We start from the raw sequence: 12,608 nt of genomic DNA on the forward strand, positions 1-12,608 counted from the left end.
GAGCTGATCAGGAAGAATGGGAATGGTAGAGGAGCTGATCAGGAAGAAGGGGAATAGTGGAGGAGTTGATCAGGAAGGCGAATAGTGGAGGAGCTGATCAGGAAGGAGGAGAATGGTGGATGAGCTGATTAGGAAGCAGGGGAATGGTGGAGGAGCTGATCAGGAAGAAGAGGGGAGGGGGGAGGAGCTGATCAGGAAGAAGAGGGGAGGGGGGAGGAGCTTATCAGGAAGAGGAGGGAGGGTTGCAGTGGCTGATCAGAAATAAGAGGAATGGTGGAGGAACTGATCAAGAAGAAGAGGTGAGGGTGGAGGAACTGATCAGGAAGAAGAGCTGAGGGTGGATGAGCTGATCAGAAAGAACACATGGTGGAGGAGCTGATCAGGAAGAATGTGAATGGTGGAGGAGCTGATCCGGAAGAAGGGGAATAGTGGAGGAGCTGATCAGGAGGGAGGAGAATGGTGGATGAGCTGATCAAGAAGAAGGGGAATGGTGAAGGAGCTGATCAGGAAAAAGGGGAATGGTGGAGGAGCTGATCAGAAAGAAGGGGCATGGTGGATGAGCTGATCAAGAAGAAGGGCAATGGTGGAGGAACTGAACAGGAAGAAGGGAAATGGAGGAGGAGCTGATCAGGAAGAAGAGCAATGTTGGAGAAGCTGATCAGGAAGAAGGGGCATGGTGGAGGAGCTGATCAGGAAGAAGGTAAATGGTGGAGGAGCTGATCAGGAAGAAGAGCAATCTTGGAGGAGCTGATCAGGAAGCAGAGGTGAGTGTGTAGGAGCTGATCAGGAAGAAGTGGAGATGGTGGAGGAGCTGATCAGGACGAAGGGGAATGGTGGAGGAGCTGATCAAGAAGAAGGGGCATAGAGGAGGAGCTGATCAGGAAGAAGGGGAATGGTGGAGGAGCTGATTATGAAGAAGGGGAATGGTGGAGGAACTGATCAGGAAGAAGGGAAATGGAGGAGGAGCTGATCAGGAAGAATGGGAATGGTGGAGGAGCTGATCAAGAAGAAGGGGAATGGTGGATGAGCTGATCAAGAAGAAGGGGAATGGTGGAGGAGCTGATCAGGAAGAAGGGGAATGGTGGAGGAGCTGATCAGGAAGAAGAGGGGAGGGTGGAGGGGCTGATCAGGAAGAAGAGGGAAGGTTGGAGTGGCTGATCAGAAATAAGAGGAATGGTGGAGGAACTGATCAGGAAGAAGAGGTGAGGGTGGAGGGGCTGATCAGGAAGAAGAGGGAAGGTTGGAGTGGCTGATCAGAAATAAGAGGAATGGTGGAGGAACTGATCAGGAAGAAGAGGTGAGGGTGGAGGAGCTGATTAGAAAGAAAAGATGGTGGAGGAGTTGATCAGGAAGAAGAGGGGAGGGTGGAGGGGCTGATCAGAAATAAGAGGAATGGTGGAGGACCTGATGAGGAAGAAGAGGTGAGGGTGGTGGAGCTGATTAGAAAGAACAGATGGTGGAGGAGCTGATCAGGAAAAACAGATGGTGGAGGAGCTGATAAGGAAGAATGGGAATAGTGGAGGAGCTGATCAGGAAGAAGGGGAATAGTGGAGGAGCTGATCAGGAAGGAGGAGAATGGTGGATGAGCTGATCAAGAAGAATGGGAATGGTGGAGGAGCTGATCAGGAAAAAGGGGAATAGTGGAGGAGCTGATCAGGAAGGAGGAGAATGGTGGATGAGCTGATCAAGTAGAAGGGGAATGGTGGAGGAGCTGATCAGGAAGAAGGGGAATGGTGGAGGAGCTGATCAGGAAGAAGGGGAATGGTGGATGAGCTGATCAAGAAGAAGGGGAATGGTGGAGGAGCTGATCAGGAAGAAGGGGAATGGTGGAGGAGCTGATCAGGAAGAAGGGAAATGGTGGAGTTGCTGATCAAGAAGAAGAGGAATGGTGGAGTAGCTGATCAGGAAGAAGGGAAATTGTGGAGGAGCTCATCAGGAAGGAGGCGAATGGTGGAAGAGCTGATCAGGAAGAAGGGGAATGGTGGAGGAACTGATCAGGAAAAAGGGAAATTGAGGAGCTGATCAGGAAGAAGGGGAATGGTGGAGGAGCTGATCAAGAAGAAGGGGAATAGTGGAGGAACTGATCAGGAAGAAGGGAAATGGTGGAGGAGCTGATCAGGAAGAATGGGAATCGTGGAGGAGCTGATCAGGACAAAGGGGAAAAGTGGAGGAGCTGATCAGGAGGGAGGAGAATGGTGGATGAGCTGATCAAGAAGAAGGGGAATGGTGGAGGAGCTGATCAGGAAGAAGGGGAATGGTGGAGGAGCTGATCAGGAAGAAGAGGGGAGGGTGGAGGGGCTGATCAGGAAGAAGAGGGAAGGTTGGAGTGGCTGATCAGAAATAAGAGGAATGGTGGAGGAACTGATCAGGAAGAAGAGGTGAGGGTGGAGGAGCTGATTAGAAAGAAAAGATGGTGGAGGAGTTGATCAGGAAGAACAGATGGTGGAGGAGCTGATCAGGAAGAATGGGAATGGTAGAGGAGCTGATCAGGAAGAAGGGGAATAGTGGAGGAGCTGATCAGGAAGAATGGGAATGGTGGAGAAACTGATCAGGAAGAAGGTAAATGGTGGCGGAGCTGATCAGGAAGAAGAGCAATATTGGAGGAGCCAATCAGGAAGAAGAGGTGAGTGTGTAGGAGCTGATCAGGAAGAAGTGGAGATGGTGGAGGTTCTGATCAGGAAGAAGGGGAATGGTGGAGGAGCTGATCAGGAAGAAGGGAAATTGTGGAGGAGTTGATCAGGAAGGAAGAGAATGGTGGAGGAGCTGATCAGGAAGAAGGGGAATGGTGGAGGAGCTGATCAGGAAGAAGGGAAATTGTGGAGCAGCTAATCAGGAAGATGGGAAATTGTGGAGGAGCTCATCAGGAAGGAGGAGAATGGTGGAGGAGCTGATCAGAAAGAAGGGAAATGGTGGAGTTGCTGATCAAGAAGAAGAGGAATGGTGGAGTAGCTGATCAGGAAGAAGGGAAATTGTGGAGGAGCTCATCAGGAAGGAGGAGAATGGTGGAAGAGCTGATCAGGAAGAAGAGTAATGGTGGAGGAGCTGATCAGGAAGAAGAGGTGAGGGTGGAGGAGCTGATCAGGAAGAAGAGGAGGGTGGAGGAGCTGATCAGGAAGAAGAGGTGAGTGTGGAGTAGCTGATCAGGAAGAAGAGGAATGGTGGAGGAGCTCATCAGGAAGAAGGGAAATTGTGGAGGAGCTCATCAGGACGGAGGAGTATGGTGGAGGAGCTGGTCAAGAAGAAGGGGTGAGGGTGGAGGAGCTGATCAGGCAATTATTTATTGAGAGGGAGGGCAAAGGAGGACGATTGGGGGTGAGGGGTGTATTGTGCTCTTTGAGGAGTAATACGAATGAATCTCACAAATACCACACAAAACACCACAACTGGTTCTCCCTCCTCCCCGATCAATGTATCCACGTCTTCCCATGTGAGAGTGCACGTGGAATGACCCGCAGACCCGTACGAGCACACCCACGTACCCCATTTACCCCCGAGGACCGCAGTGCAACCCCACAGCATCGTGTTATCGAGTCGGGGTTTACGGTAATTACCGTCCCCACGGAAATCACCTCTCGGGACCAATTAAAACACCACCAAAAATCCTGATACCTGCACCCTGAGTCTTGGTCTGGTGAAGCCAAATGTAATCACTATGGCAACCGCAATCAGCACGTTACCTGGGCCAGAACCCGAGTGTGAAGTGTCCCCGAGTGATTACACCACCTTTACCGTGTTATCGAGAGGTGAACGAGCACACAGCTACCTCGGTGTCCCACAAAACAAAGAACAATGGATTTCAACGAGAGCACGAGGCTTTCATTTAACAAAGCCACAGAAACACCTCCTTTGTCTTTATTAAAGTCGATTTTCGTGCGTCCCACACCACTCAAACACACCGCTCTGCTTCGTCACAGAAAGTACAAAGCAAGTTTGAAGCACAGGTAGGTATATTGGAAAGAATCGCGTCGTCTCAACCCCATTGCGTTCACACCTTCACCCTCCGCAATTGGCCAATCAGAGCGCGAGGCATTCTCTCGGCGACGTGCAATGCTCCTGCCTATTGGCCGGTCGTAGAGGGCGTGGTTCATGTCGTGACGTCAGAACGACGCGTATGTTAATGACAGATGGCCCCCAAGTTCCGCCCCGATCCGAACCTCGCTATTTAAAATCTCGATCTTTTGGACCAAATGACCTTTCATTTTGACCGAATTCGAACCCACGTGGTTCAAACGGTCCACACGAGTCCATGTTCAGGGAATGTGCATCGCCTGGACACATGACGACCATTTTCCCGCCGGCGTTGTTTTTGCGGGAGATTTGAGCGGTTCCCGGGGAATCCCTCCAAGGCGACCCCGAACTCACCCACTGTCCGTAGCGGCGTTCGTGCAGCGCGCCCCTCCAGTCCGCCCGTCTGGGCAGCAGCTGCGAACGAGAGGTCAAAGGGGGAGGGAGCGGTGAGGTCGCCGAGGAAAGAGCTACACATGGGGGGAATCCGCGTGGGGGGCCGGGGGGGCTATGTGATGGTACGGGGGAGTGCGGGGATTCCCGTACCTTGTGCGCGTCTAGTTCAGCCGTGAGAACCTGTCCGGGTAAAGGAAGAAAGACACAAAGGGGGGAGGGCCGCAGGTAAGTTAAGTGCTTACCCTGAGGAGGGACGAGGAGCGCGTTCGGGGGGCGACCCCGGAGGTACCTGTGCGGCGCCGGTGCACGGTCCGTGGGACAGGAAGCGCCCGATGAGCAGGTACAGTTCTGCAGACACGCACACCCCACGCGTTTTTAAACGGGTGTGCGCGACCCGCACGGCGCTGTCGGCGCGTTCGCACACGGCCCGATGAACCCACCGGACTCGAGGCGTGACGGGCGGACGTGCGCGGGCCCCGAGGTGCCCATGTCGAGCCGCGCGGGCGCCCTCCGTGCCGGGCCCGGCGCTGCTCGCTGCTCTCCGCGATCCGCCGCCTCCATGTCGGGCACGGGCCGCGGCCTCCGCGCTCACAAAATAGTGCTTCCGTGCGCCGGACTATCGCGGCGGCGCTGATAACCGCAACGCGTCTTATAGGCGACGTTAGGTCGCCGCACACAGTTCCCGAAGGGTTCGGAGCTCGATTGAGCGTCTTGGACCGGGATGCGATCAGGCGATGTGCGAGTAGTTCGTCCGACCACCGCTTCACTCCGCACGCGCGGAGGGATTTGCCTTCGAGTGCTTCGGTTTGCGTGTGACGTCACCACGGCGGATCTGGCCTTAGGGGTGCGAGCGACGGCTGTGGCGGCTCGGAGACGCTGCGGATCTTCGCGTATCGACCCCCGAACCCCAGGAGTTCCGTCTCCATCCGGCACTTCTGCATAGATCTGGCGGGTCTACCGGGACTGTCTGCGGCTCTCGGGTATCGTACACCGGTCGCGGATCCTTGTCCAAGAAACCCGAAATCAAATCGATTGATCATTCAGACTTGGTCTTCGATAAGGTCCGTTCGGTCCGTTTCAACATTTCATGTCTTCGATAACAATAACATGGCGATCGAGGCTGAGCTCGGTATCTCGTTAAATAAGTGGACGAGTGAGTTCACGTAGATCTTAAAGAAACGAGCAATGAATTCCTGTGGAAACACCAATGGGTAAATCATGTGGGATTGATGTGATAACCAGCGATGGATGTACAAATACGTCATGGAGGTTCAAACTACTCCAGGAATGGTCCAGAGATACCGGAACTGTAGTGAACACGATGAAGTAGATTATGGTTAATTATGTCTAAAGCGGCTGCATGTAGGAGTAGGAATGTATGAACCATCCGACCTTCAATACCCCTCTAAATCCATCCCACTACCCCTCCTCTGAATCCATCCCACTATCCCTCCTCTAAATCCATCCCACTACCCCTCCTCTGAATCCATTCCTCTACCTCCACCTCTAAATCCATCCCACTATCCCTCCTCTAAATCCATCCCACTATCCCTCCTCTAAATCCATCCCACTATCCCTCCTCTAAATCCATCCCACTACCCCTCCTCTGAATCCATCCCACTATCCCTCCTCTAAATCCATCCCACTATCCCTCCTCTAAATCCATCCCACTACCCCTCCTCTGAATCCATCCCACTACCTCCTCCTCTGAATCCATCCCACTACCTCCACCTCTAAATCCATCCCACTACCTCCTGCTCTGAATCCATGCCACTACCTCCACCTCTAAATCCATCCCACTACCCCTCCTCTGAATCCATCCCACTACCTCCTCCTCTGAGTCCATCCCACTACCTCCACCTCTAAATCCATCCCACTACCCCTCCTCTGAATCCATCCCACTATCCCTCCTCTAAATCCATCCCACTACCCCTCCTCTGAATCCATCCCACTACCTCCACCTCTAAATCCATCCCACTATCCCTCCTCTAAATCCATCCCACTATCCCTCTAAATCCATCCCACTACCCCTCCTCTGAATCCATCCCACTACCTCCACCTCTAAATCCATCCCACTACTCCTCCTCTGAATCCATCCCACTACCTCCACCTCTAAATCCATCCCACTATCCCTCCTCTAAATCCATCCCACTATCCCTCCTCTAAATCCATCCCACTACCCCTCCTCTAAATCCATCCCACTGCCCCTCCTCTAAATCCATCCCCCTCTGCCCTCCTCTAAATCCATCCCAATACCCCCCCCCTAAAGTCCTTCCAATACGCCCTCTAAATCCATCCCACTATCCCCTTCTCTAAAGTCATCCCACTACCCCCTCCTCTAAATCCATCCCACTACCCCCTTCGCTAAATCCATCCCACTACCTCCTCCTCTAATTCCATCCCACTACCCCCTTCATTAAAGTCATCCCACTACCCCCTCCTCTAAATCCATCCCACTACGCCCTCCTCTAAATCCATCCCACTACCCCCTTCTCTAAAGTCATCCCACTACGCCCTCCTCTAAATCCATCCCACTACCCCCTCCTCTAAAACCATCCCACTATCCCCTCCTCTCTATTTCTACCTGACTACCCCTCTCTCTCTAAATCCACCCCACGACTCCTCCTCCTCTAAATCCACCCCACTTCCCCTCCTCTAAATCCACCCCACTTCCCCTCCTCTAAATCGACCCCACTTCCCCTCCTCTAAATCCACCCCACTTCCCCTCCTCTAAATAAACCCACTACCCTTCCTCCTCTAAATGCACCCATTCACCCCTCCTCATCTAAATCTATACCACTACCCCTCCTCTAAATGCACCCCACTACCCCTTCTCCAAACCACCGCACTACCCCAACTCCTCTAAATCCACCCCTCTACCCCTCTCTCTCTAAATCCACCCCACGACGCATCCTCCTATAAATCCACCCCACTACTCCTCCTCTAAATAGACCCCACTACCCCTGCTTATCTAAATCGACCCCACTGCTCCTCCTCTAAATCGACCCCACTACACCTCTAAATCGACCCCACTACCCCTCCTCTAAATCGACCCCACTGCCCCTGCTCCTCTAAATCGACCCCACTATCCCTCTAAATCCAACCCACGACCCCAGCTCCTCTAAATCGACCCAGTACCCCTCTTCTAAATCCACCCCACTACCCCCTGCTTATCTAAATCGACCGAGGGCCTTTCGATCGCTATCTCCGAGGGCCTTTCACTTACTCACCGCAGGCAGGTTGGTGGTCTTTCCGTCTTCTACCGACTCCTCTCCGGCCTAGCCCCCCCCAGCTCTCTCTGGGCTCTGTCCCCCAAATATTCCTGCAGGTCGCACAAGATCTGCCTGCAACCCTCTTATGGTTAAACTGCCAAAATCAAGACTCTGCTCACCTTCACTCTTTCATTCTCCTTTTCTCCCGCCTCTGGAACAAACTCCCCCACTCTCTTCAATCCCACTCCTCCCTCCAGGTCTTTAAAACGGCTGTTCACCACCATCTCTTATCTTCCCCAATCCAAAACCTTGATCTTTTCTACCCCCGCTAATTTCACCCCAAATCCACTTTTTTGAGGTGCCGACTTCTTTCCTGGAAGTCCTTGGTGTCCTTGCGTTTTATACCTATCCTGCCTCCCCCCAGGCCCTCTCCCTCCCACACATCTCCCGATGTCCCGGCTCTCAAATGTTATGTTTGTGTGCTTCCTCCCCTTCTCTCCCCATCTTGTCGACCGCTCCCCTTTTTATATACTTTGTTTGCTTGTTTGTTTGATTTTGTTTGTTTGATAAATGTTAGCTCTTTCACGAGCCTCGACTCTGTATACAAAAAAAAAAAAAAAAAAAACCCCACTGCCCCTGCTCCTCTAAATGGACCCCATTATCCCTCCTCCAAATCCATCCCATTACCCCTCCCTCTCTAAATATACGCCACTACCCCTTCCTCTAAATCCATCCCACTACCCCTCCTCTAAATCCACCCCACTACCCTGCTGTCACTAAATCCAACCCACGATCCTCCTCCTCTAAATCCATCCCACACCCCCCCCCCTCCTCCTCTAAATCCACCCAGTACCCCTCTCTCTCTAAATTCACCCCACTACTCCTCTTCTAAATCCACCCCACTACTCCTCCTGTAAATCCACCCAGTACCCCTCTCTCTCTAAATCCACCCCACTACTCCTCCTCTAAATCCACCCCACTACTCCTCTAAATCCAACCCACTACCCCGCCTCCTCTAAATCTACCCACAAACCCCGGCTCCTCTAAATCCACCCACAACTCCTCCTCGAAATCCACCCACTACCCCGCCTCCTCTAAATCCACCCAACTACTCCTCTAAATCCACCCACTACCCCTCTCTCTCGAAATCCACCCCACTACTACTCCTCTAAATCCACCCACTACCCCGCCTCCTCTAAATCTACCCACAAACCCCTCCTCCTCTAAATCCACCCACAACTCCTCCTCCTCTAAATCCACCCACTACCCCGCCTCCTCTAAATCCACCCACTACCCCGCCTCCTCTAAATCCACCCAGTACCCCTCTCTCTCTAAATCCACCCCACTACTACTCCTCTAAATCCACCCCACTACTCCTCCTCTAAATCCACCCACTATCCCGCCTCCTCTAAATCCCCCCACTACCCCGCCTCCTCTAAATCCACCCACAACTCCTCCTCCTCTAAATCCACCCACTGCCACGCCTCCTCTAAATCCACCCACTACCCCGCCCCCTCTAAATCCACCCACAACTCCTCCTCCTCTAAATCCACCCACTGCCACGCCTCCTCTAAATCCACCCACTACCCCTCCTCCTCTAAATCCACCCCATTACCCCTCCCTCTCTAAATATACCCCACTACCTGTCCCCTCTCTAATTAGCTTCCAGTCCCCTTCCCACTACAAGTTCCACCTACTCCCACTACAATATAACCGGTGTGTAAGTGCCCATGTAATTAATGGCGTTGGTTTATCATTTCTGTTCATGTGAACTCCATTCGGCGTATTCTAGGTCCCCCATTTTAAATGGGCGGATCTCGACGTCCACGTGTCACTGTGAAATGCGCACTGATAACCCCGTCGTCCTTCAGACAAAATACGTATTGGACAAACACCTCTGGCCAGGTGTGATAACATGCGGGAAGGAACCACGCTCTCCCGATAGTCAGGCTCCCTTTTTCCAGATTTTGAGGTTCTTTCTGATTTTGTGCAGATTTGTAACCATTTACATTTTTGAAAAGTTTGAGAGGTTCTGAATTCTTAAACCAATGTTCCATTTGATTTGAACTTTTTTTTTTTTCAAATGAAATCAAATTGGAAATCAAAATATTTTCAAATCAAATGGAAACTTTGATTTTTGGAGTCAAATATTCTCAAGTTTTTCAACAATGTAAATGATTACAAATCTCCACAAAACCAGAACGAACCTGATTGCGAGTGGTGCGATGACCTGTCGCTGTATGTTGAAAACGATAATGGTGTAACTCTCGCTACTTCATGTGTCTTGTATTACCTGGATGCCGAAACTCCGCGTTTTTGCAATACCTGCGGCATACCTGTACTGTACCCCCGGTGTGTACCCCGGTTTAGAATAGGTACACCGTATCCCTGTGTGTCGTTAGAGGTGACTAAAAGGATTGGCGTCAGGAAGGGCATCCGGCCATAAAAACATTGCCTCAAAAAGGGAACCATGACAATTACAAGTACATATGGGCAGGGTACAGCCCGAAGTACCCCGTGGGGGACCCCACTCCCTCTCGTCAAAACTCAAGGTGGGGATCCCGATCGAAGCAAGAGTGGAAATCACTCAATTTATGATGACGAAATGTCTGATGCCTGACATGGAGATCGGTTTCTGAGGTTTGGGACATGGAATGTAGGGACAATGACAGGGAGATCAGGAGAAGTGGTGGAAGTATTGGTCAGAAGAAGAGTGGACATATGTTGTATGCAAGAGACGAGATGGAAGGGAAGTGGTGTGAGAATGGTGAAGGGTAGGCAGGGACAGAAATACAAGTTTGTGTGGCAAGGGTGCCCGGATGGCGTGAATGGTGTTGGTGTCCTGTTTTCTGAGGAGTTTGTAGACTGTGTGGTGAGTGTGACTAGAGTGAGTGAAAGGTTAATGATGGTGAAAATGATGATTGGAAAGCTATTGATGAACGTCATCTCGGGATATGCTCCGCAGGTTGGTCGGAGCGATGAAGAGAAGGACAAGTTCTGGTGTGCGATAGAGAAACTGATGGAAAACGTGAATGATAAGGAAGTTGTTGTGGTAGGAGGAGACCTAAATGGACATGTGGGAAGGAGTATGGACGGTTTTGAGGGAGTTCATGGGGGTTACGGATATGGTGTGAGAAATGGAGAAGGTGAAAGGATTTTGGAGTTTGCTGATGGAGCTGATTTGTTGATTTGTAATACTCAGTTCCAGAAAGAGGATAATAAGCTTGTTACATACACGTCAGGTGGGTCGACGACAACCGTTGACTACCTGATGGTGCGTAGGCGAGATAGGGGGCACCTCCGGGGCACAAAGGCGATCCCGGGGGAGGAGGCTGTTTCACAGCACCACTTGGTTGTCTGCGACATAAGGGTGAAAGGTGTGAGGAGAGCTCGGCGGCTGAAGTACCAACTGAGAATGAAGGTGTGGAGGTTGAAAGAGGTGACAGTAAGGGAGGCATTAAAAGAGAGGCTGAGTATGGTAGAGGATGATGTGGTTGACCTTGAAAGTGGTTGGATGTCAATGAAAGATAGTCTGTTGGGAGCCGTTGGTGAGGTATGTGGATGGACAAAAGGACCACCGAGACACTCGGAAACATGGTGGTGGGATGATGAAGTTGGAAAGAAGATTGACGAGAAGAGGAAGAAGTTCAAGGTGTGGCAGAAGGCGAAGGGTATGGGGGCAGAAAAGGCAGAGCATGAAAGTTATATGGCACCCAAGAAGGCTGCAAAGAAAGAGGTAGCAAAGGCGCAGGAGGCATGTAGGAAAATGTTCAGAGAACGCTTGGATTTGGAAGAGGGTCAGAGAGCGGTATTCAGGATTGCAAAGCAGATTGCGAAAGAGAGGTGTGATGTGATGGGGGTGAGTTGCTTGAAGGATGAAGTTGGACAAATCGTTGTGGACCCAGATGGAATTAATGGAAGATGGAAGAGATATATGGAAATACTGTTGAATGCAGAGAATGAATGGGATGGAAACATAGAGAGTAACCCAGTTTTAGGACCGGCAGAGAAGATAACCGAGAAGGAAGTTGAGGAAGCGATAAATGCAATGAAGAGTAGAAAAGCGGGAGGGCCGACGGGAGTTGTGTGAGATATGTTGAAGGCAGCAGGAAGTTGGGGTGTGAAGAGAATGACAGAGATCTGTAATCTGGTGGTGAAAAAAGGCGCATTCCAGTGGATTGGGAACTGAGTACCGTCGTCCCTCCATACAAGGGGAAAGGTGATCCTCTGGACTGTGGCTCGTATCGAGCGATAAAGTTATTGGAGCATGGAATGAAGGTATTGGAAAGGGTGTTGGAGAGGAGGATAAGGAAGAAAGTGAAGATTGATGAAATGCAGTTTGGATTTATGCCAGGAAGAGGAACGACAGACGCGCTTTTTATTGTGAGGTAGTTGCAGGAGAAGTACATGGAGAAGAGGTAGAAGTTATTTCTTGGGTTTGTTGATCTGGAGAAAGCATTTGATAGGGTTCCACATGAAGTTGTGACATTGGCATTAAGGAAGTTAGGAGTGGAGGAATGGTTGATCAGAGTAGTGATGTCAATGTACAAAAGAGCGCGCACAGCTGTAAGGACGAAGGACGGGAACAGTGGTGAGTTTGAGGTGAAGGTGAGAGTGCATCAGAGGTCGGTATTAAGTCCACTACTATTTGTAGCTGTGATGGATGTGCTGGCTCGGAACGTAAAGTCTAGATCTCATGAGATCTTGGAGACGACGGCAGGGATTTTCGAAGCTGCACACGTTCTCCACGTTTTCAAAGTTAAGTCACTGTTCACAATTGTATTTTGTCGAAACTGTATTTATCTTTCGGTGTGTGAACCTATAGTGTGTCCCTTGGAAGTTTCTCGGTGTTTGTCTTTCATAAATTAATCGTTTCTGTTTGCCGCGCTTGTTGCGGCCTTGCCTCAGGCTTCCCCTGTCCCCCGTCGAAGTTTGTTTCTTCCTTCGCTGTTTTTGCTAGGTTTTTAGATTTCCCTTTCTCCCCCAAACTTCCCC

The 12,608-nt window shown here is 51.1% G+C and overlaps 2 protein-coding genes across 9 annotated transcripts in view; one reads left to right on the forward strand and one right to left on the reverse strand.

Moving 5' to 3' along the window:
• Positions 1-5,126, reverse strand: part of BRWD3 (bromodomain and WD repeat domain containing 3) — a 111,424-nt gene extending 106,298 nt beyond the window's left edge. The window contains exons 1-4 of the mRNA XM_078777406.1: positions 4,842-5,126; positions 4,691-4,749; positions 4,552-4,581; positions 4,363-4,422 (exon numbers count right to left, since the gene is read on the reverse strand). Of these exons, the coding sequence (XP_078633532.1) occupies positions 4,363-4,422; positions 4,552-4,581; positions 4,691-4,749; positions 4,842-4,962 (270 nt within the window). The 5' untranslated portion in view covers positions 4,963-5,126. The remainder of the gene's footprint in view (positions 1-4,362; positions 4,423-4,551; positions 4,582-4,690; positions 4,750-4,841) is intronic.
• The window catches only part of DHDDS (dehydrodolichyl diphosphate synthase subunit), a 66,590-nt gene continuing 58,551 nt past the window's right edge, over positions 4,570-12,608 (forward strand). For 3 of the 8 annotated variants that reach the window (XM_068116470.2, XM_068116475.2, XM_068116476.2), the window contains exon 1: positions 5,220-5,381. The gene's annotated coding sequence lies outside the window, so the exon portion shown is untranslated. Of the gene's footprint in view, positions 4,742-5,204; positions 5,463-12,608 lie in introns of those variants that run through there. The other 5 variants (XM_078778594.1, XM_068116474.2, XM_068116473.2 and 2 more) reach the window with 4 other exon arrangements.

This window comes from Myxine glutinosa, chromosome 5, assembly GCF_964187855.1.
Source record: "Myxine glutinosa chromosome 5, kmMyxGlut1.1, whole genome shotgun sequence".
Classification (NCBI taxonomy): Eukaryota; Metazoa; Chordata; class Myxini; order Myxiniformes; family Myxinidae; genus Myxine; species Myxine glutinosa.